The sequence below is a fragment of the Mesoplodon densirostris genome, chromosome 18 (genome assembly GCF_025265405.1).
Source record: "Mesoplodon densirostris isolate mMesDen1 chromosome 18, mMesDen1 primary haplotype, whole genome shotgun sequence".
Classification (NCBI taxonomy): Eukaryota; Metazoa; Chordata; class Mammalia; order Artiodactyla; family Ziphiidae; genus Mesoplodon; species Mesoplodon densirostris.
In genome coordinates, this window is record NC_082678.1 from 27,598,523 (window position 1) to 27,621,841 (window position 23,319).

The 23,319-nt window shown below is 39.9% G+C and overlaps 1 protein-coding gene across 1 annotated transcript in view; it reads left to right on the plus strand.

The window, feature by feature from the left end:
- The window catches only part of LOC132479148 (uncharacterized), a 138,673-nt gene that overhangs the window by 113,545 nt on the left and 1,809 nt on the right, over positions 1 to 23,319 (plus strand). Inside the window, 9 exon segments of the mRNA XM_060082728.1 lie at positions 1,156 to 1,759; positions 1,761 to 2,157; positions 2,160 to 2,213; positions 2,445 to 3,191; positions 3,611 to 3,715; positions 8,112 to 8,161; positions 9,678 to 9,816; positions 9,935 to 10,090; positions 10,199 to 10,379. Coding sequence (XP_059938711.1) covers positions 1,156 to 1,759; positions 1,761 to 2,157; positions 2,160 to 2,213; positions 2,445 to 3,191; positions 3,611 to 3,715; positions 8,112 to 8,161; positions 9,678 to 9,816; positions 9,935 to 10,090; positions 10,199 to 10,379 — 2,433 coding nt within the window.

Below are 23,319 nucleotides of genomic sequence, written 5' to 3' on the forward strand. Positions count from 1 at the left end.
GAACCCGGGCCACAGCAGGGAAAGTGCCGGGTCCTAACCACTAGACCACCTGGGAACTCCCCCAAACATTTTTTTTTACTAATTATATTACTCCCTTCTCCCCCAGAAGTGGGCAGAAAAAGCAGTTTTAATCTCCTTTTACAGGTGAGGAAAAACAAGATCAGCGGTGTTAAGTGCTATGACCCTAGGGCCCCGATCTCCTGTCCCCAGTTTGGGGCTCTCTGCTAGCCTCTGCTCCTCCTTTCTCATGACCCTTCCCTCCTCCTTTGACCCTCACCAAAAATACTTTTAATCCTTTTGGGAGACAAGCCCAGCTACACACTGGTACACATTACCTTCACACAGTCAGAAGATTTGGATGGTTCCCCAAGTAGAGCTGGAAATATTAGAAGTAAAATGAATTGAAAGCAAAGTAGCCATCTGACAGAAGTTGCTTTTTCCCGTCTACATTTTAGGGCCTCAAGTATTATTCCCTTGATTTGTTGAACATTCCACATGGGCATACAATCTGGCAAATCTCTTAACTTATACCCGAGCTCCCTGCCCAAATTTTAGCAAAGAGCCAGGGCGGACATAGTGTTTTTTTCTGTATAGAGGCTTCTGTTACGGGGACTGGGATATATAGAAGCAGGGACTAAGCAAAGGACTCAGTGGGTAGTTGGAGAAGGACATGTCCAGATGACGACCTGTTAGCGGCGGTGGTTGTCGTGGAGATCTGTGATAGCAGCAAGGACACAAGCACACTGAAGAGGTGGAGAGAGGAAGCCTCACACTCCCGTGCCTTTGAGGCAGGACAGGATGGGGTATATGAATGTGAGGAGTCACAGTAGATCTGCAGAGAGTCCAGCTGATTAGGGGAATATTTGTCTTCCAGCCTTGGCTTTTCTTGAGTACTGGCCCCTGGGAACCAGTGGAGTAATCCTGAATATAGTTCCTATATTTCACGCTACAGAATTTTCTGAGTAGATAGCCCCTTTTTCAAGAGAGACCTTTTTCACATTTTGTTGTTGCCAGTCATAGGCTTAAGTGTGGGTTTCTTTTTCTCCTAAGTGGCACTCAAACTTTGACTGATTCCTAATTTCTTTGGCTGTGGACTGACAAAAGGCTGTCCCATCAGTCTTCAGTGATCAAAAACAGTCCCTTCTCTTTTGACAGATGAAGAAACATCTATAGAGAATGCAGGAGGATCGTTGATGAAGGTGTTACAAGCCCAGAAGAAGAACAACAGCACCGAGCTGACTATTGAGTCAGAGAGGACGTCCTCACCTAACAGTGCTGTCAGCTTGTCAGGCTTCATGAATGAGCAGCTGGACTTTAATAATAAAAGTGATATTATCAGTACACTAAATTACATACTGCCTTATATCTCAGAGGGAAATCTAGGAGATGTGGAATCAACATTATTACCATTCATTCAACTTCTTTTTTCAAATACACAAGATGGACATATGCCGCTGGGCCTTTTGAAAAACAATACAAGGAGCCCTTCTGTTAAACCTGTACCCAACAATTCAACTAAAAAAAACAAATTGAGGGAACTCCATTTTGTGGAAAATTTGTTAGATGCAGAAACTCAAGAAAAAATTGATGAGGTTAAAAAGGAAGAAAAACCTGCCACGTGTACGCGTTGCAACCTTTTAAGTGCCATGTTTACACGCTACATCTTTCAAAAGAAGTTAGAAACTGCCCAACCACAGAAAGACAGCCTAGCAAAGATTGAGAGTACAGAGGAAAAGCTGCTGAGAGTGAACAAGGTCCTCAAGGGGCATACAGAAAATGCACCTCAAAGCAGTGGGAGATGAGAGCGTCAGGAGGAAACAGAATGCCCAGCCATCTGTGGCGAACACTGCCAAAGAATGAAAGCTCAGGAGGCCATCCCCAAGAAAGCTGAAACAGCTCCTCACGGTGCAGAGGCCCAGGAAGCTGGTGGGAAAGTCCTCCGATGCAGAGTCTTCATTCATAAAGGAACACAAGGCCGCAGGCTCCTCTCCCCTCAAACCGTACTTCAAGGGCAGGCCTTGTGCCTCCATCCCGCCAAAATCCCCATCTGAGGTTAAAAGCAAATCAAAAGACTTATCCAACGCTATTCATGTTTTCGAAGATGCAAAGGCAAGAGTTAGAAATATTAAGGACTTCGAGTTAATCTCACATTCTGGAAAAAAAAATACATCTTCCATAAAATTAGGTCTCATCGGGTCCACAGAAAACCCAAAGTTAAAAAGCATCGAGGGGCTTCCCTGGTGGCACAGTGGTTGGGAGTCCGCCTGCCGATGCAGGAGACACGGGTTCGTGTCCTTGTCCGGGAAGATCCCACATGCCGTGGAGCGGCTGGGCCCGTGAGCCATGGCCGCTGAGCCTGTGCGTCCGGAGCCTGTGCTCCGCAACGGGAGAGGCCACAACGGTGAGAGGCCTGTGTACCGCAAAAAGAAACAAAAAGAAAAAAGAAAAAAGGGAGTTGAAAGTTCAGAAAGAAAAGTTCACTTGATAGAGTGATGCTTGCAAGCCCTCCGTTCTCTGTCGTGAGGAGTCTCATAAATTCCCCTCCACGAGAGGCTGTTTCATCTTCAGGAGAAGTGACTTCTCAGGAAAATCCTTTTCCAGAATTATTTTCTCTTTCAGACCCTTCTGCAGAAAACACTACTTCAGAAAACAATACTGCACAAAATGTTTCTGAAGCAATTAGTTCTACAGGAAACGCTACTCTGCCAGGAGGAACCGGCCCTGGAAACACTAGCCATAGGAACGTCTCCACTGCACATTCTACTGTTGCTGCAGACAACAGTATGCCAGCTGTTCAACACAGCAACAAAACACAATGGGAGCACCACAACATGGTCACTGAATTATCCTCTAAGCCCACAGGCTTCACTTTCCCAGGGCTCGCATCCCCGGGTGATCAAGTTGAAACTCAGCTAAACCAGCAGCTCTGGTCCCTCATCCCCAACAATGACGTGCAAAGGCTCATTTCTCATGTTATCCAGACTTTGAAAATAGACTGCTCGGACACCCACGTGCAGCTGGCCTGTGCCAACCTCATCTCTAGAACAGGCCTCCTGATGAAGCTTCTCAGCAAGCAGCAAGAAGTAAATGTGTCCAAAGCGGAATGGGATATGGACCAGTGGAAAGCTGACAACTCTATCAGTGAGAGCACAGAAGCCCAGAGTGAGCAGAAAGAGCAGGAGTCAAGTGAGGTGAGGATAACCCCTGACACATGGGACTTGGAGTTTTACTCAGTTTAGGACATGCCATTAACGTGCCCAAGCGGGAATACCACGGGCTCCTAGTCAGTATCTTATCTTCAGCCATGAAACGGGCTAAGACAGTGATCTCCAACTTTGCTCATTGAGAGAGTGTGTCACTATTCCTAGGGTAGACGCGAAAAGGACATAACACAAGATAAATAAATTGTAGATAAATTGTAGAAGAAAATGCTAATGATAAGACTAATAACATTAAATTTGGCTTGTTCTTATAGAAGCTACTCGCCTGGAAGGATTGGGTTTCATAGTAGTTTAAGAATAGTTAGCTATCGTTTAGAATAGGATGAAGAATCGTAAGTTTTCATCCCTTCTATCTCCTTGTTTTTAAAAATTGTGATATATTTCTTTAGCTCACAAAAGAAGTTCCAGGTTATGACTATAACAACAAACTCATCTTGGCAGTATCTGTACCTGTAGTAGTGACGATTTGTGTTAGAATTCTCTGTCTCATTGAGGTAAGGACAATAATTAATTCAGATTCAGAACCCAGAAACTGAGAATCAAATCCACCTTTCCACCTGCTACTACTTGATTCTTCCCTATAGCCATGAGGACTGACATACACTTTGTTCTTTTAATGAAAAGTATATTCCCAGGATGTTTTTTTGTGTGTGTGTGTTTTTTTTTTTTTTTTTTTTTTTTTTTTGGCTGCGTTGGGTCTCCATTGCGGTGCATGGGCTTCTTACTGAGGTGGCGTCTCTTGTTGTGGAGTACGGGCTGTAGCTGCACGGGCTCAGGAGTTGTGGCACACTGACTTAGTTGCTCCGCAGCATGTGGGACCTCCCCAGGCCAGGGATCGAACCTGTGTGCCCTGTGCTGGCAGGTGGATCCTTAACCATTGCACCACCAGGGAAGTCCCCACAGGATTTTTAAAAGGAACTTCACTCCCAGGAGATCCCTATGGAATTGGATCCATGATAACAAGCTATTGGACTATTTTGACAAGTGAAGTTTATAAGAAGGCCAGAGTTGACATGATAGTAAATTTTCTTCAACTCAAGAAAGTATGCTGATTTGAGGTACTCACCAGTCACTCTCATTCTACTGTTGATTTCTTTCCTTCTTGGCTGAAGTGATGAGAGATATAGGATCTCCATACTCAAGGAGCTATCAGTCACCCTGGGAGGGCTAAAAGGACATGCCTAAAAGACAAAAGTGTGATCTCGTCAATTCCTCAGGTTTACTTAGCAGCTTTCTTCTCCGGTGTATTAGGAATTGTGTAGATAGGTTCCATTAAAACACTGCAAGTAAAATCTTGCAGCAGGCTACCCTCAAATATTTATAGTAGCCTATTCCTGGAGCTAGCCTGTTTACCTTTTGTTCAGTTACATAGTGGTTTATTACTTTTCCAGCAGGCAGTTGCTAACATTAAAAGAGTGATTTTAATAGGCTGACAGTCTTGATTCTACCCTACCACTCCACATTACTTTAGTTATCTTTTCTCCTGTAATGGCAGCCCTCCATTCCAGCCAAAGCAGCTCCTCACTATACGCTAGTTACACCATACCCATTCCTACTTTTGTCTGTGCCTTTGTCCATCGAAAATTCCTTTATTTTGCTTTGCCTGTGGAACTCCTATGAATCTCTGAAAAGCCAACTCAAGTTCAGATATCTTTCTCTGTAAAGCCTTCCCTGAATACCCCAGCCCTCCTGATCCTAGTCCTGTGAGGTTTGTCACCATTTCTTAGGGGCCATAGCAAAGCAGTCCCCTCCCCTCAGAACTCACAAAAGTGGTAAGCAGTTTTTTGAAAGGCAGCCCCCCAAGAGAGAACCACCAAGGTCAGCACATCATGGAGCTGAGCAGAGATGTGTAAGGACCAATGGCTTCCTGGCCTATCACACTTGAATCAAACCTGACATGATGTACTAACTTCTAAAGAGAAATGTGTCTATCTGCAGGAGGGTTGGTCACTAGTGAAAGCATAGAAAAGGTGAGGAGAGACCAACATGGGCAGTGCCCATCCTCACATTGCCCAAGAGTAGAGATGGCACCTTAGGCAGCATAACTGCAGAGTCAGGCCCACTAGCCAGGCTGCCTGTTGAGGAGATGGATGGATCCAGTTACCTCAGGCCTTCCCATTAAATTCTGGACTCGGCTGATTCCTTTTCTAATTCTGTTGTCACCAAGTAGCCTTCGATTCTGTGATTGTGCTTCAGTGTGCCACGGAGGCCTGTCCCCACAGAAGGTAATTCTCTGCTTGTGTAGACACAGATGCCCTGTGTGTAGAACAGATGTATTTCTCATTGTCAAGTAATAATTTGGCATTCTGATGTTTGATCAATCCTGTGATATTGCTCAAGTGAGACTGCCACAACAGGAAGACGTGAGTTCTCGCTTGGTGAGGAAGAGTATGATTTCTGAGCCTAGGAGGCTGGGGACTAGCTTGCTAGTCATTGGCCATTGCCCAGACTGTACCCTCTACATCTCAGGTGGCATATGGCCTTTGGCATTTTTAGAATTTCTGTAAAGTCCCCTTTTTATTGTTTTTAACTTCTTGCATTTGTTTTGTTTTGTTTTGTTTTGTTTGGGCCTGTGTGATCTTAGTTCCCCAAGTAGGGATTGGACCTGTACCCTCGGCAGTGAAAGCGAGGAGTCCTAACCGTTATTTCCTCTCCCCACATATACGATAAGCTTTTGGAGGACAGGGGCCACGCAGTGTCCTTCCTATGGTAGACAATAATGGTGTTCAACGGAAGAGAGATGCGGCGTTATGTCAATTCCACAGTGAGGAATAATTCAACCGAATATTTATTTGAAGTAGGATAGAGTCCAGCAATAGACCCCTGTGTTCTTAAGACTTTTGAAATGTCATGTTTTAATATTGCAATCAGCGGAAGAAAATGAATAAATGGTGATAGAATAGCTGCCTAAGTATTTGGGGGGTAAATAGCAGATCCCCATGTTTCATCTTAAATAAACATATATCCATAAATGTGAAAAAAGACCACATAAAGGTATTAGAAGAAAATAAAAGCAATATTTCTATAATCTTCTGGTGGGAAAGAGCCTTCAGAGCCTGATGCCACAAGCAGAGCCTTTGATATATTCCACCATCTTGTCTGTGACACCAGCTTAGCACTGATTCATGCCAAGCGTAAGATGAAGAGTTTTCCATATATTGTTTGATTTAAAGCCCACAGTCCTGTGAGGATGATATTACTATCCCTCCCTCATAGATGAAGGAGATCAGTGTAAGGCCCCAGCGGCCAAACCCAAAGCAGAAGGCAGTTTCACCCGACTGCAAAGCTGGTGCTCCCTACTGCACTCTTTTGTCTTGTCTCCTTAGAGACAAAAACACTGGAAATATTCGAAACACTGAAATTCAATGAAAGCCAGTATTTCTTTACCATAAAGAGTTTTTGTTTGTTTGTTTCGAAGTGGTGGGGTTTGGCCATGCTGTGCAGCTTGCAGGATCTTAGTCCCTTGACAAGGGATTGAACCTCGGGCCACAGCAGTGAAAGAGCCACGCCCTAACCAGTGGACCACCAGGGAACTCCCAAGAGTTTTATAAGTCAACAAGAAGCAGACAAACAGTCCAGGGGAAAAGGGGGCAAGGGCTGTGAAGAGTAGGAGGTGTGTTGACAGTCTGCCACCATATCTGCCTGTCGTCTCCTCATGGCTCATGTGGGGTGGGTTTTGTTAGCCAGGCCTTTGTCACCTCGTGACGTAAAAATCATCTCTAATATTTTCTTCAAGTACTTTTATAATCTGTCCAGAATTTGTTGTATTTGTTTGTTCGTGTGGTTGAGGTAGGGGATCTAACTTTTTCCCCCTACATGAAGATCTGATTCTTTTCAAATCTTTCACTGAATGGTTTATTCTTTCTTCCCTGGTCTAATATGCTATCTTCATCTGGATGCTGTTCTGTGATCCAGTTATCTTGTCCTGTACCAGTACTGATATCACACTGCTTAATTCCAGTTGCTCTATAACATATTTTATATCTGGTAGGGCAAGGTCCTACTCTTTGACCTTCTTTTGCATACATTTCATAACTATTCTTACATATATTCTCTACCAAATGTCAGCTGGCCAGGTTTTATTTAAAAATTATTTTGGCTATAAAATGGATTGCATTGAATTTTTAGTTTCATTTGAAGAGAATTGACCTCTTTACAACATTCTAGGAGGATGGTATCTCATGCCATGTAAGTACTTCTTAACGTCCTTCAAAAAAGTTTTAATATTTTCATCACATAGGTCTTACAAATTTGTGGCTAAATTTATTCCTAGGTGCTTTATGCATTTTTATTGATATAGTGAACGGGAGGTTCCTTCTGTTTTTTAGTTAGTTAGTTGTGTTATATGGGAAAGCTATTGAGGCTAATATGTTGATCTCTTGATTTTGTATGGAGCCATCTTACTCATGTTACTTCCAATAAAATTTCAGTTGATTCTTTTGGTCTTTTTGGGTCCCTTGTTTCATATGCAGATATGTTTGTCTCTTCTTTCCAATACTTCGTTTTTCTTTTCGTACTGATTAAGACCTCCTCCACAGTGCTCAATAGTAGCAGTAATGATTGGGCATCCTACTCTTGTTCTTGACTTTAGAACAATGCTTAGGTTTCTGCCAGATACTTTTATTTTCTTTTCCTACTTCTGAGAGTTTTTATTAGGAATTATCTGTTGAACCTTATCTAAAACAGTCAATAAAATATATCGCCAGCTGCATGCAAGACCCTAAGTTAGGTACTGTGGAAGAGTCAAAGGATTCTTAAACAGGGTAGAATTCCTTTCCTTGAAAGAGTTATCATCTTACTGGATAGATAAGATTTAAAGTCAAAAGGAATGAATAAGGATTTGGAAATAGTTGTAATGGATAATCATGATCCTGTTTTCTTTCAAAGCAGATTTCTTCTCCTAGAATTTCAAAAGAGGAAGATAGAAAAAGAAGCAGAAGGTAAATATTGGTCTTTGAAAGCAGAAATTTACAACTAGAGGAGAACTTAGAACTCATCTCTTTCAGTTTCCTCAGCAAAGGCAGGAAGAACGCTTGATTACCCTAATGGTTTACCCTAGTTTATTTCTCAGCAGAATTAGCTCTGCAGCCCAAGCTGAGTTAGAACAGGACTGGCACACATTCATCTGCTCTCACTAGTCCTTTAAGGAAAGAGGGTGGACGGGGAGAGGTTTTGGTTGTACCTGTTCCTGCTGGGCGGATGCCTGGCTCCCAGGCATCAGGCCAGGCCAGAGGCCTTCTAGGAGGCTCTGGGGTAGGGAGGGCCACATGGTTGTGGATTTAGGGGCTGGCCTCACTCAAAGCTGACGAAAGGTAGAACATATGAGTCCCTTCTGGAAAGTGGCAAGAAAACTTCCCTTCTCATCCTACTGTTTTTCAGGCCCCTACTCTCTATTCCCTTTATCCAAACCTCATAGAATTTTAACCGGGAGAAACTTTAGACAGTAGTTTGTCTCTTCCTTTTGTAATAAGGAACTGGAGAAAGAGAAAGGGAAACTATCTTGCCCCATGGTCATACTGCTAGTGATTACCAAGAAGAAGATGGTCCCTTTCCACTGAGGACTTCTCCACTGATCACACACTGTGCTTGGGCTGTGAGCTACGTTTTAGGTCACAGTTGAGTAGACACATACTATATGGACATAAGTAGTTTCTGAAACAAACTTATTGTGCACTGTGATTTTTTTCTCTTCTATTTGTATTCAAAAAGAGTATTTTGTGCTTCCCTGCTGGTCGTGGCCTTTAAACGGATTCCACAATTCACTGACACCTGAGTGACAGCCTGCAGAGTGAAAGTCAGAGAGCTATAGATGACTTTGCTCGTTGGGTTCAGGTGTTTACTTGGTGTGATTCAACGTATAGGATAGAGCAGCCAGGAAAATAAAATCACCTTCTCCCCACACCCACACCCGCAGCAAATGCTGCATGTGCGACTAAGTCCGAAGCGGACCGGTGTGAAGCGCGTCTAAGGGAGTAACGAGTTTCTGCCCAGTGCCGTTGTGCAAGTGTTTTCACTGCACGAGGGCAGTTGGCCAAGGGCAAAGAAAGGTGAACGGGGCTGAAAATCCTGCCTATGCTCCATGCTAAGCCACATACAAATGTCTCTCCAGAGACACTTGGGGTCCATTTTGGACAGACACAGAGAACTTCTGGAAGGCCAGCATGCATGCAATGATTTTCATGATCCCGGGTCTGTGGTGATTTTGCTCATTGTGATTATGGACTGAGGTCCCCATTTAGTCCTAATGAAAGCAGAGATAACACATTGTGAGAGAGATGAAAAGTGACATGCAGCACTAACAGTGTGTGTTTTCCTCCAAGGGGCTTTTTTGGATTTCTGCTGCGTAAGAGAAGCTCAGGGGAAAGTGAGAGTCAGCTAGATGTGAGGAGGATAAAGTACTGTGGCCAGAGAAAGCAGGGGAGATGCAGAATTAATATTTCCCTTTCTGTGTTCTAGGAGGGCTTTTTCGGGAGAAGGCGGCCACTTTGGCTTAGGGGTATGTATAGGCCTCTCAGCGCCACACGCAAGGAACACATGACCCAAAAGCTACACGACAGGGAGTCTTCTGCTGAGGATGAGATATTTCTGCATCCCAGCAGGAGGCCCCAACTCGTCATCCAGAGCTCACTGAGGAGGCTGAATCTTTACTTCATCAAGAGGCCCCTGCTCAGCATCCACAGACCCCTGAGGACGTTGAATCTTTTTCACCCCAGGCAGAGGCCCAGGCTCAGCATGCAGAGCCCACTGTGGAGGTAGAACCACCTCCACTTCCGCAGGAGGCTCCATCTCAGCCTTCAGAGGCCCCTGAGGAACTAGAAACTTCAAGTCCTCAGGAGGCCCTCGCCCGGCCTTTGGAGACACTTAAGGAGGTTGTAGTTTGACCATGTGTTCATCATGGGGTAAATGAAGCTCAGCAGTCACACTTGTACAAGGTCACTGTTAAATCTCTGGCTCTGGCACTTCCCATAAATCCACAGGTCACTAAAGAGGTTGAACCTTCTCCAGTCCAGCAGAAGACCCCACCTCAGCCTCCAGAGCTCCTTAAGGAAGTTGTAGCTCAGTCTCCATTGTATCCCAAGGTGACAGTTCCAGCACAGAGCAGGATCATGCTGAGCATCCAACATCCCCCAGGATCAAGAGCAGTGGTTCTCAACCAGGGTGAGTTTGCACACAGGTGACACTTGGTAGTGTCTGGCGACAGTTTTGCTTGTCAGAACTGTATACGCTACTGGCATCTAGTGGACAGAGACCAGAGATGCTACTAAACATCCAACAGTGTACAGGGGAGCCTCCCACAGCAAAGAATTATCCAGCCCAAACTGTCAATAGTGCTGCCTAGCTAGAGAAATAAAGATCACTTAACACAAGTATTTAATGAGCATTTAGTATTTTGTATCTAATGCACCACATATATAATCATGAAAGTATAAATCATAATATCTCCCACAGTGAGATTTCTTTAGTGTATGGAGGGAGTAGTGATGTTACGTTTCATCATATATAAATGAGAATTATTGCCAATGGATAAATGTTCTGAAAGAATATCTGTTTTTCTAATTCTTTTGCTCGTGTCTTTTTTTGTAGAAATCTTGGTTGCAATTTACTCACAGAACTGAGCTTTGGAACGTTTCAGGCCTGGCATGGAATGCAGTTTTTACACAAGTTGTAAGTGAAATAGAAGATGAATACATGTAAACAACTGTGTGTAAAAGCAATCATGCAGTTATTGGTTAGCTGGGTGTAAGTAAGCCCAGTATGAATTCTGGAAAGTATGTCTTGAGAGCCATTTATTTTTTTTTTTCAAATGAGGAAACTAAGGTACAAAGAGGCCAAGAGACTTGTTTAACTCATATATATGAAAGGCTCTGCTTTCCATAGTACTGATCTTTGGCATGGTCAATTAAAGGCACCAAACAAAAACACTCAGATTAGCATTGTCATGGAATCCCACGGATGCCTCTCCAATATGAGAATGGTCCAGGAACTTCCACTTTTGAATTTCACTTTGATTCCTTTTCATGTGCAAAGTTCCTAACTGCTTAAAATGTATGCAACACAGAGCTGCAGAGAACTAAGTTGAGCAGGGTGTGGTTCAGTGGGTGTGGGTGCTTCCCCAACCATCATTAGCTCTTTTAAATGGTAAAGCAGAAAGAATTCCTGAACACCCACCACAGGGCTCTCCCCAGCCACCCAGAACATTATTTTTCAAAAAAGCATATATTGCTGAAGTGAATTATCGGTGGCCAATAGGAACCTTTGAGGTATGGAAAAAGACGTTGTTTGTGTTCAGCTGTAGTGTGAAAAATATAAAGAAAAGACTTTGCTGTGGCCTAATTCAATATGTTTTCTTTGCTGACTACTCTTCAATAAGAAGTGTGGGTTTTCCACCCCTTCAGCTCAAAACTTCTCTGATTTCTCATGGCACAAGGAAATGATAGTGGGTACGTTCAATGGCCCGAAGGCGATTTTAGACTCAAGGGAAAGAGCTCTTCTACACCTGGCTTTGGAAAAGACTCTCTTACCTGTCTTGTGGTTCAGAAATCCAGCTTCACACAGTTCCCACATTTTGGGTTAATGAAGGTGTTGAGGCTGTGTCTGGAGCTGGGTTAACAATTCCTGCAGATGCCTATCTTTAGCGGCCTCCTTCCTTTCCCTTGTTAGTTTGCTGACGCCTACCTTGGGGAGAGAGCACCGAGGGTCGGTTTTTCTTCTGTTAGCACACCGGAGAGCAGGCTCGTGAGGTCCCTTCACCAGGAGGTTTTAGTAGCGTCAGTACAACGTCTGAAACTCACCACCTTTCCTAAACATCCCAGAACACCAAGAGTTCCTTATAAGAATCAGAGTTTCACTATAGTTATGTAGGCAACACAGGACAATACATTGTGGAAATAAATAAATAAATCACAGTTTAAAAATGAATGAATTCATTCCAAAACATTCACTGAGTGCCTTGCCCACTGTCTGTGAACACTCTACTAAGTGCTGGGGATACAAAGACGCATAGGGCAGGGACTTTGTCCCCAAGAAGCTTTCATACTGGAAGGAGAAATATGGATGTTGATGGGAAAACATATATGAGAGCCATTCTAGCATCTATGCAGCAGGGTAACAAGGTGAGGGAGGGGGGTGATGAAGTAGAAAACGGGTGGTAGGTTAGAAAAGATTTGTAATGGAAGAGGCACCAACTTGTTCCTTTGGAATTTGCGCTCCTCTTAAATGACAGAAAAAGGTAGTGAAAGAATCAGAACTATCTGGTGTTGTAAATAAATTAGTACTGTACTCCGAAGACTCATTCACAGTTACTTTCAAAAGACTGTCACAGTATAGTAAGTCTTTGTTTTGGACTAAGTCTTTCTAATAGACAAAGCTAAGTTGCTTTAGGAAACATTTGCCATGGTGAGATACAAACTTTATTGCATCTCTTACCAAAGGCAAGCCACCAAGGGAAGATGCCACCCTCGAGTTAAATCATTTTACTACCTATAATGACATATTACTGGGGTGTTTATAAGTTGCTTGCATTAAATAAGTTTGGAAAAGGGCCCCAGCTGAGGTGGATTTATCCTGAATTCAATGAACCTTAGGCTTCAGGGCTCCTCACTTGCATAGGTCCCTTCCAAGGTCTTGAGAGGGGTCCTAGCGATTTTTCTATTTATAACTTTGCCTGTTTTTATTAGCTAGGATTTCCCAAAGTAGATGAGGTTCAGGCCCCACAAATCCTTGATTCATCACCGGGTGTCAGGTAATTATAAGTCAGTAGGTTTCTTGAATGAAGCCTCTATGTTATTGAGAAATATCAGGTGAAGTGGTTAGCAGTGTGGTAGTCTATTTTAAATCCGAAATCTACCTCAAAGATGAGCCAAGAGCTTATTAATAAAGTACCACTTTTTGAATGGTGGTAGTCATCATATCTCTTTCAGATAAAATCAGGAATGAAATATACTATGGAAAACCGGCAGTGGTTGATAATCCTAAATGTTAAGTATGCTTTTTTTCTCTGACTGTAAAGTGTTTCTCCTTCATTCACCTATGCAGGTCCAGACTGATGGCTTATTTTTAAAAATTCTTTTAGTCACTTCATTGGATCTAACAATACAAGCTCCATGATTTTAGAAACTGAAGGACTCTACAATGTAGAAAGGCTATATAACTTAAGCAGACAGAGCACATTCACATGCTGGCTTGTCCGTGGTACATCAATATCGTACCAAGAACATAAGCACGAAGAGAGAATAAGAGGAAAATCAAAGCCTTATCCCTATTGAATTATTTACCCCATTGTTGAGAATATCAGTGTGGGAGGTGTGTCCACACTATGAAGGCAAATTGAGCTGCGGTCACAGAGCCGCCCTAATGCTCCCCCAGTCAGCTAGCATTGGTTTCCTTTACATAGCTATGTACACACAAAAGCTTACACACTTGAGGGTGTTGTCCTCACTTTTTGCTATGTACTAGAATCCTGGCAGCTTCTCAGATTTAGAAAGGCATAAACACTAAAAGCAAAAATAACTTGGGTCTGCCCTTTGGGGTGATTCAGGGTGGCTGTTTTATTTGTAATAGTTCAAAATTTTGAGATTGTCACACCTAGCAACTACTACACTTTTCTTCTCCCCACTGCATCTTATTCTTCCCACCTGTAGTATTTTCTCCCATTCTATATGTTTATTCACTTTCTTGATAGTGTCCTTTGAAGCACAAACTTTTTAGTTTTTATAAAATCCAATTCATCTATTTTTCCTTTGGTTGTTTGTGCTTCTGGTATCATATCTAAGAAACTGTTGTCTAAAGCAAGGTCATAAAGATTTACTCCTGTGTTTTCTTCTAAGAGTTTTATAGTCTTAGCTCTTACATTTGGATATTTGATCCATTTGGAGTTAATTTTCATATACGGTGTGAAGCTTCATTATTTTGTGTGTGGATGTACAGTTGTCCCAGCATCATTTGAAAAGACTGTTCTTTCCACGTTGAATTGTTTTGGCACCCTTGTTGAAAATCAATAGACTATAAATATGAGGGTTTATTGCTATCTTGTCAATTCTGTTCCATTGATTTACATGTCTGTTCTTATTCCAGTACCACACTGTGATTGCAGTAGCTTTGAACTGAGTTTTGAAACCAGGATGTGTGAGTCCTCCCACTTTGTTCTTTACCGACATTGTTTTGGTTATTCTGTTTCCTTGAATTGCCATAGGAATTTTAGAAACAGCTTGGCAATTTCTGGAAAGAAGTCAGCTGGGATTTTGATAGGAATTGCAATGGAACCATAGGTCGATTTGGGAAGTAGTGAAATTTTCATAAGATTATCTTCCAGTCCATGAATCCAGCAGGTCTTTATACTTATTTAGATCTTCTTCAATTTCTTTCAACAGTTTTGTACTTTTCAGTGTGAATCTTGCACTTACTTGGTAAAATTTTCCCCTAAGTATTATATTTGTTTTGATGCTGTTCCACATGGAATTGTTTTCTAAATTCCATTTTTCGATTACTCATTGCTGGTGTGTAGAAATAATATTGATCTTATATCCTACAACCTTGCTGAACTCATTTATTAATGCTAACAGTTATTCTCCTAGATGCCCAGGAATATGTCTTGTGGTCTTCCAGTTTCCCAGGAATACATTGGAATATTTCAAAGTGTCTGTGCACATCTCATTCCTCAGCTTTTCTTTTAAAGCTTTGCGGTTGGGTTGTTTTTTGCCCCAAACTGTTATCCATTGCCTCATGCCACCGCCATGTTAAAATATTTGCTTGAAAATGTTTTCCAGAAATGCCACCTGAGCAGAGGCTTTTCTCACTAGACAGCCCTCAGTCAGGTCAAAGGCAAGCCTTTCAAGTGAGGTCTTCCAGGGGACCACCAGACATGTAAAACAATGACAGTTCTTTGGGAATGAGGCTTTGAAGGACCTCTCAGTCCATGCTGCTCGTTCTGGTACCAGGGATGTGGGCTGTTTTTCAAGGCTACCACTGGCATGGAGACCAAAGGTCGAGGGCAAGTTAAAGCAACACAGATCTCATTGTTCTTACAGAAATTAATTTGTTTTCCTTGAATAAATTGCTCCCCCATTTACTGCCAGCATGTTGGTTAAATGTCCAGAGTCCAGAAGAAGTTGATTCTGACCATTTTTGCCAGTTTTGTTGTTGTTGTTATTGTTGCTTCTATGCAGGGATGAATTTTCAGATGTCCTTCCTCCATCATTTTTACTGATTTTCCTGCAACTTTTTAAAAAAAATCTATAAAGTCTCAATGGCCGTAGGCTAATTAAATATTTATCACAAGAGATGATTAAGGAAAAAATAAATAAAAAGAGAAATAAATAAATAAATAAATAAAAAGAGAAAATATAATTCTCATAGAGGCTTTCCCAGATGGGTAGATGAAGTTTGAAAAGGTATTTCTATATTTAGTGCTGTCAAAATTAAGGTTAAAGTAACAGATGTTTCAAAAAAAAAAAAAACCCTTTTTTTTTTCATTCAGGTTAAACACAGGCTTTAGAGTCAGAACTGAGTTCAAATTCCAGCTCTGCTTCTTACGAGCTTGATGACTTAAGACAAGTTATGTAACTCCTCTGTGCCTCAGTTTCCTCATTTGTACAATTGTGTAATATATATATCACATAAGGTTACTGTGAGGATGAAATGTTAAATGCTGATCACATATGCATGGCAACCCAAAAGATATTAGTTTTGATAATTATCTTTATAATATTCTGCAAAAGTACACTAATAATTCTTGAGTAGAGTTAACCTTAAGTCAGATATTCTCTTCTTTCTTCCTGTTTCTTTTCTGTTTTTTTTTCCCCCTTATTTGTTTTAAAGAACTAAGGGGAAAAAAAAAGAAAGAAAGAAAGAACTATGAAGAAAATCTATTCCAACATTTTGGAATAAAATTTTGTTCCCCAAAATTAATTTGTTTATTTTATTGATATATAAACAAAATGTTATTTATTTATTCAGCAAACATTTATTAAATGCCTAGTAAATATTAGGCACTATGTCAGGCACAGGAATAATAATGGCAATAAAGTGTGGTCCCTGCTCTTAAGTTGCTGACAATCTAGGAGAGTGACAAGTAAACAGTTGATTACATACACAGTAACAAAGGCTATGGCACAAGAATACACACGGGACTATGTGATGAGAGTATGGCTTTCACCAGTTGCTCTTGGATTTATCTCTTCTTTGGCTCCAGAACTAAGGAATTAGCCTTATTTTTGTCTTTAGCTGAGTAGTTTAAATCATGAAATTTTTCAAACTTTGTAGAGATGAAAGAAAAACACCTTGAATTATGGAGGACACTAGAAATAGTACTTTTTTTACAGAGCAAGGGCTTCCTACCAGCATAGTCACTTCGAGGGTTTTTAACGTGAAAAGTACTTTGGCATATTTTTTCTTTGCTAGCCACTTTTTTTCTATTTTATTGTTTGTTTGTTTGTTTCTCTTCTCCACTTTATCATCTAGAGACCGGGGTAGCTCCCAGTGAAAGAGCGTTTTACAGATTCTAAGGGTGATATATAGGTAAAGACATAAAATGATATTTTTAACCTTCAAGTTCCATACCAAAAAAAATGAATATAAACTTTCATGGAAGTAATTGAAAATGCCGATAATTTTAATTCCATTCCATTTTTCAGAATTCTCAATCGTAATCCTTTGCCAACAGTTGAAGATTCTTGTCTTTTTAAAGTGCCAGCATTAAACTCTTTGTAAGTATTGTAAGAGTTTCATGGCTCATGAGATAATTTCTGCTCCTTTTTACTTTCGTCAAAAATTGAGTACTTTGGCTAAACAGTCATAATTTAGATTTTAACTGGGTTATTGAAAATAAGAGTTATTGGCAAAGAAAAGGATTAAGAAAGAATATATATGCGTAAGAGAGCCAGCAGAGGATGAGAACAGTGTTGAAGAACACATATAGATATGGAACATGAAGATGCATATAGGAATAGTATTTATCCAAGAAAGCAAAAAGGAATAAGGGGTACATTATTTTTTTTAAAAAAAAGAGTGATCAAAAGAGGTAGATGCAATTGAAAATGAGAAGTGAGGATCATAGAAAATGATTGTACTGTTCAGCACCAAGGTCATTAATTTGATGATGCAAATTTAAATTTCTTCCAAAAGAGCTCTTTGGCATTATCATCTATGGCAAGTAAGAAGCCAAAGTGGAAGTAATCACATGTTAAGTATCTTCTTCAGTTTAGAAATTTTGTCTTTGGGTTTTATATCATGCATGTTTGGGCTTCTCCTTCAGAGACATGGGAACAGCACAAGTGTCACTTACCGCAATGGAAAGCATCCTCATGATGACCCTTGAATTGGAAACACTGTAAGTTGATTTTTCTTACATTGATTTTCACTCAATTGTACTTTTAGGTTTGTTTGATTATCTTCTTAAGTCAGGTTTATTTATGTATAATTTTCGTTTAACAAAATTCACTCTTTTTAAATATACAGTGTGATGTGTTTTGACAAACGTATAGTTCTGTAGCCACCACCACATTTGAGGTAAAGAAAACTTCTGCACTCCCAAAAGACCCCCCATGTCCCTCTGTAGTCAATGCATCCTCCTGTCACTACCAGCCCCTGGCAACCACCAATCTGATTTTTGTCCGTATAATGTTGCCTTTTCCAGAATATTTGATAAATGAAATCATGTGGTATGTAGCTTTTTGTTTTTGGCTTCTTTCACTTAGCCAGTCTCTTTGGAGATTCATCTGTTTTGTTGCACCTGTCAGTAGCTCATTCCTTTTGAGCGCTGAGCAGTATTCTAGTTGTGTGGATACACAGTTTGTTTACGCATTCATCGTTTGATGCACATTTGAGTTTCTTCTTGTTTTTTGGCTATTATGAACAAAGCCTCTGAAAACACTCACATGTGTGTGTGAATATATGTCTTGTGTGAGCATATGTTTTCATTTATTTGGGGTAAAATACCTCAGGGTGGGATTGCTTCATCATATGCTAAGTGCCTATTGAACTTTTTAAGAAACTGCTGAACCGTTTTCTAAAGTGCCTGTGCCATGTTGCTTTCCCACAAGCAGTCTATGAGAGTTGCAGATGCTCTACATCTTCACCTGATCCTTATATGTGTTTTTTAAAAACATTTTCGCCTTTCTAGTAGGTGTGTAGATGAATCTCGTGGGTTTTGCCACATTTTGCATTTCTGTAATAGCTGATGATGTTGAGTGTCTATTCATGTGCAAATATCCTTTTAAATGAAGTGTCTGTTCAAATCCATTTTTTAATTGGATATTTATATTGAGAATTAAGAGTGCTTTATATAAAAAGCAACGGAAAAAGTCCTTGCTCTCAGATATGTGTTTAGTAAATATCTTCTCCCAGATTGTGACTTATCTTCATTATATTAAAGTGTCTCTGAAAGCTAGAAGTGTTAAATTTTTGATGAACTCTAATTTAGCAATTTTTCTTAATTTTTCATATTTATTTAATTAATTTATTTGGTTGTGCTGGGTCTTAGTTGCAGCAGATGGGCCCCTTAGTTGCGGCTCATGGGCTTCTTAGATCTGGCATGCGAACTCATAGTTGAGGCATGCATGTGGGACCTAGATCCCTGACCAGGGATCGAACCCGGGCCCCCAGCATTGGGAACTTGGAGTCTTAACCACCAGGGAAGTCCCTTAGCAATTTTTCTTAAATGCTTTCTGCTTTTTTGTGTCTTAATCTAAGAAATCTTTCTCTGAGACCCCACTGTCTAACCCCAAATCACAAAGATTTTCTCCTACGTTTTCTTCCAGACGTTGTATAGCTACATTTAGGTCTATGATTCATTTTAAGTTAATTTTCATATACGTTGTGAGGGAAGGGTCAAGTTTTATTTTTTTGCGGTTTAAAAAACTATTTCTGTAGGACCCTATTGTGACAGTTTATTACACAACCTACTGCACCTTAAATTGTGCCATCCCCCCTCCAATATGGCAAGCTAATAGAAACTTTCTGTTACGCCAAGGCTAGTTGAGGGGATTGCGTGAGATTAGTATGCGGAAACGGCCCTGCATTTAGCAGTCTCTTCCAACCGTCTTTGTCAGGTCACCTGACAAATGACTGTCTTCACTGTGCCGTCACGCATTGGTCACTGCTCTAGCCTCATCTTCCTCAGTGTCCCACAGCATCTGCCACAATTGCGATCCCTCTCTTGTCAGCTAGATGCCCTCCTCTCTGGATATTAAAAACTATTTCCCTGTGTAACCACGATACTGTTAATACACAGTATTGAAGAAATTAAATTCCTACACAATCATATTACCTAATAAAGTGTTGCTATTCAAATTTCCCCAATTGTCTCTCTTATATAATATCATTTCTTTTAACAGCTTTTTGAGGTATAATTGACATGCAATAATCTGTGTTCACACACACACATACATACACACCATGAAGACATCACGAAACTCAAAATGTCCATCACCTCAGAAAGTTTCTTAATGTCTCTTTGTAATTCTTCCTTCCCATCGTTCCTTGCACTTCCCAATCGCCATGCAACCATTGATCTGCTTTCTGTTTGCATTTTCTAGAATTTTATGTAAATGGAATCATACAGTGTATACTTTTTTCTAACTGGCTTCTAACCCAGCATGATTATTTTAATCTTCATCCATATTGTTGTATATATCAGTAATTCATTTCTGTTTATTGCTGAATAGCATTCCTTTATATGGATGTACCACCATTTATGTATTGACCATTGATGGACATTTGAGTTGTTTGAGTCTTTGTCTATTACAGATAAAGTTGCTATGAATATTTGTGTACAAGTCTTGTATGGATGTCTACTTCCATTTCTCCTGGGTAAATGCCTGCCTGTAGAATGGCTGCATCATTGGTAAGTGTATGTTTAAGTTTTTAAAAAATACCTATTTTCCATAGTGGTTTGATCATTTTACATCTCTACCAGCAGTGTACGAGAGCTGCATTTTCTTTACGTTGCGGCCAACATTTGCTATGCTCAGTATTTTTAATTTTAGATAGTTTAATAGGTGTGTAGTTGTATCTCACTGTAGCATCCCTAATGATTAATCATGTCAAACATCTTTTCATATGCTTATTTTCCATCTGTATATCTTTGAATCTTTTATCTATATTTTTCTGGAGTTTTGAGAGTTCTTTCTATATTCTGGAAATTAGTCCTTTATCCAATAGGTAAGTTGCTAGGTATTTTCTCCCATTCTGTGACTCATCTTTTCGTTCACTCAGGAGTGTCTTTTGCAGGGCAGAAATTCTTAATTTCGATGGTGTCTAATTTATCTATTTTTTTCTTTTATGCATTATGTTTTTGGTGTTGTATCTAAGAAATCTTGCCAAACTCAAGGTCATAAAATTTTTCACCTGTTTTGTTCTAGACGTTTTATAGTTTTATGTTTTACATTTAGATCTTTGAACCAATTTGAGTTCACTTCTGTATATGGTTTAGATCAAGTTCATTTTTTTTTTTCTTTTTGCACCTGGATATTCAGTTGTTCCAGCATCATTTGTTGAAAAGACTATCATTTCTCCACTGAAATGCCTTTGAACCTGAAAGTCAGTTCTCCACATCTCTCTACTTCAGAACTTTGTATTCTGTTCCTTTGGTCTTTTTGTCTATCTTTACACTACTATCACAATGTCTTGAAGGTGTAGCTTCATAATCCTTGAAATCAGTTACTGTTAGTTCTTCAACTTTGTTCTTTCGCAAAGTTGTTTTAGTTATTCTAAATTTTATTTCCATATGAATTTTAGAATTGGCTTGTCAATGTCTATAGAAAAGCCTACTGAGGTTTTTGATGTATAAATCGATTTGGGGAGAATTGATGTCTCAACAATATTGAATCTTCTGATCCATGAATACTTTATATCTCTCCATTTATTTAGGTCTTTCTTAATTTCCCCCGGCAACATTTTACAGTTTTCAGTGTGCAAGTCTTTTGTCAGATTTATTCTAAGTATTTTATATGTTGGATTCTTTTATAAGTAGCATTTTAAAACTTTGATCTCTGATTGTTTGTTGAGACAAGTTCATCTTTTTGTATGTTGATCTTGTACCCTGCAAACTTGATAGACTCATTTATTAGTTCCAGTAGCATTTTCGTAGCTTCTATCAGGTTTTCTACATAATCATGTTATCTGCAAATAAAGATAGTTTTACTTCTTCCTTTCCATTCTGAATATCTCTTTTCTTTTTGTTGCCCTATTGCACTGGCTAGAACCTTCAGTGCCATGTCAAATAGAAGCAATGAGAGCAGATATCCTTGCCTTGTTCCTGATCCTGGTGAGAAAGTACTTTGTCCTTCACCATTAAGTATGATGTTAGGTTTTTTGTAGAAGTCATTTATCAAGTTGAGGAAGTCTCCTTCCATTCCTAGTCTACTGAGGGCTGTTTTTTTTTCTTTAATCAGGAATGTATGTTAGATGTTTTCATTCTTTTCCTGCATCTATTGCAGTGATTATATGATTTTTCCCTTCTTTTCTTAATTTTTTTATTTATTTTTGGTTGAATTGGGTCTCCATTGTTGTATGTATCCAGTATTCTTAATCTTTTATGTAGATCCATATTCCAATCTGGTGTCATTTTCCTTCTGCTTAAAAATACTTCTTTTAACATTTCTTATTGTGAAAGTCTACCAGTAATGAATTCTTTCAGCTTCTGTTTGTCTGAGATAGTCTTTATTTTGCTTTTGTTTTGACAGATGTGGGTATAAAATTCTAGCTTGATAGAATTCAATTCACTACTTTAAAGATGTTATTCCACTGAGTTCTCGTTTACGATTTTTCAAGCACGAATTCTGCTGTCATTGTTATCTTTGTTCCTCTGTATGTAGTGTATAATTTTTTCCTCTGGCTCCTTTTAAATTCTTCTCTTTATTGCTGGTTTTGAGCAGTTCGATTATTTTCTGTGCCTTGGTGTAGTTTTGTCCATGTTTCTTATGCTTAAAGTTCATTGATCTTCTTGACTTTGTGGGTTTATAGTGTTTACCAAATTGGAAAAATTTTGGCTATTATTTCTTCAAATTTTTATATTTCTCCTCTGCTTCATGGACTCTAAGTACACATGTATTAGGCCACTTGAAGTTGTTGCACAAGTCACTGAGGCTCTATTCATTTTGTTGTTGTTTTGTTACTCCTTTTGTTTCATTTTGGATCGTTTCTGTTGCTATGCCTTAATGTTCACTGACCTTCTGCCGTGTCTAATTAGCCTTTAACCTCCTGCAATATCTTTTTCATTTAGACATTGTTTTTAATCTCTAGAAGCTCAATTTAGGTCTGTTTTACATTTTCCATGCCTGTACTTAACATTTTCAGGGTTTAGTCTGGGTTTTTTAACATATGAAATACAGTTATAATAACTTTTCTTCATGTATAATAACTTTTTAAAAGGTCTTTTCTGCCAATTCTAACATCTGTATAGATTATGGGTTATTGTTGATTGATTGCCTTTTCTCCTCAGTATGGGTCATATTTTCCTACTTCTTTGCATGCTTGGCAATTTTTCATATGATCCCAGATATCGTGAGTTTTAGTTTATTGTGTGCTATGTATATTTATATTCCTGTAAAATGCCTGGGCTTTGTTTTGGGTGAAATTAGGTTACTCAAAACAATTGTATTCTTTTAGGTCTAGCTTTTAAGGTTCGTTGGGTAGGAGTCCAAGTAGCCTTTAGTCTGGAGCTCATTATTTGCAACTACTGAGACAAGTCCTTTCTGAGTATCATGAGGTTTTCCAGTCTGACTTGTAGGAACAGGTACTATTCCTACAACCCTGTGTGATATCCAGTTGTTCTTCTTATTAATCCTTTCATGTGGTTCTTTTCCTGGCATCAAGTTATTCCTCACACAAATGTATTGACCCATACTTTGTTGAATTCTCAAGAGATCCCTCTGCAGATCTCCAGAGTTCTTTGTCTGTGCACTTCTTTTCTCTCTGATACTCTGCTTTGTGAACTCTAGTTACCTTGGTTTTCCCAGACCCTTATCTCCATTTCGTCTGTCAGGGAGCCCACTAGTCTCTGTCTGGACTTCTCTTCCCTGTACCATGACGTGGATACTCTCTCAGAGAAGTAAGGGCAATTATAGGGATCACTTCATTTATTTCCCATCTCCTCGGGAAT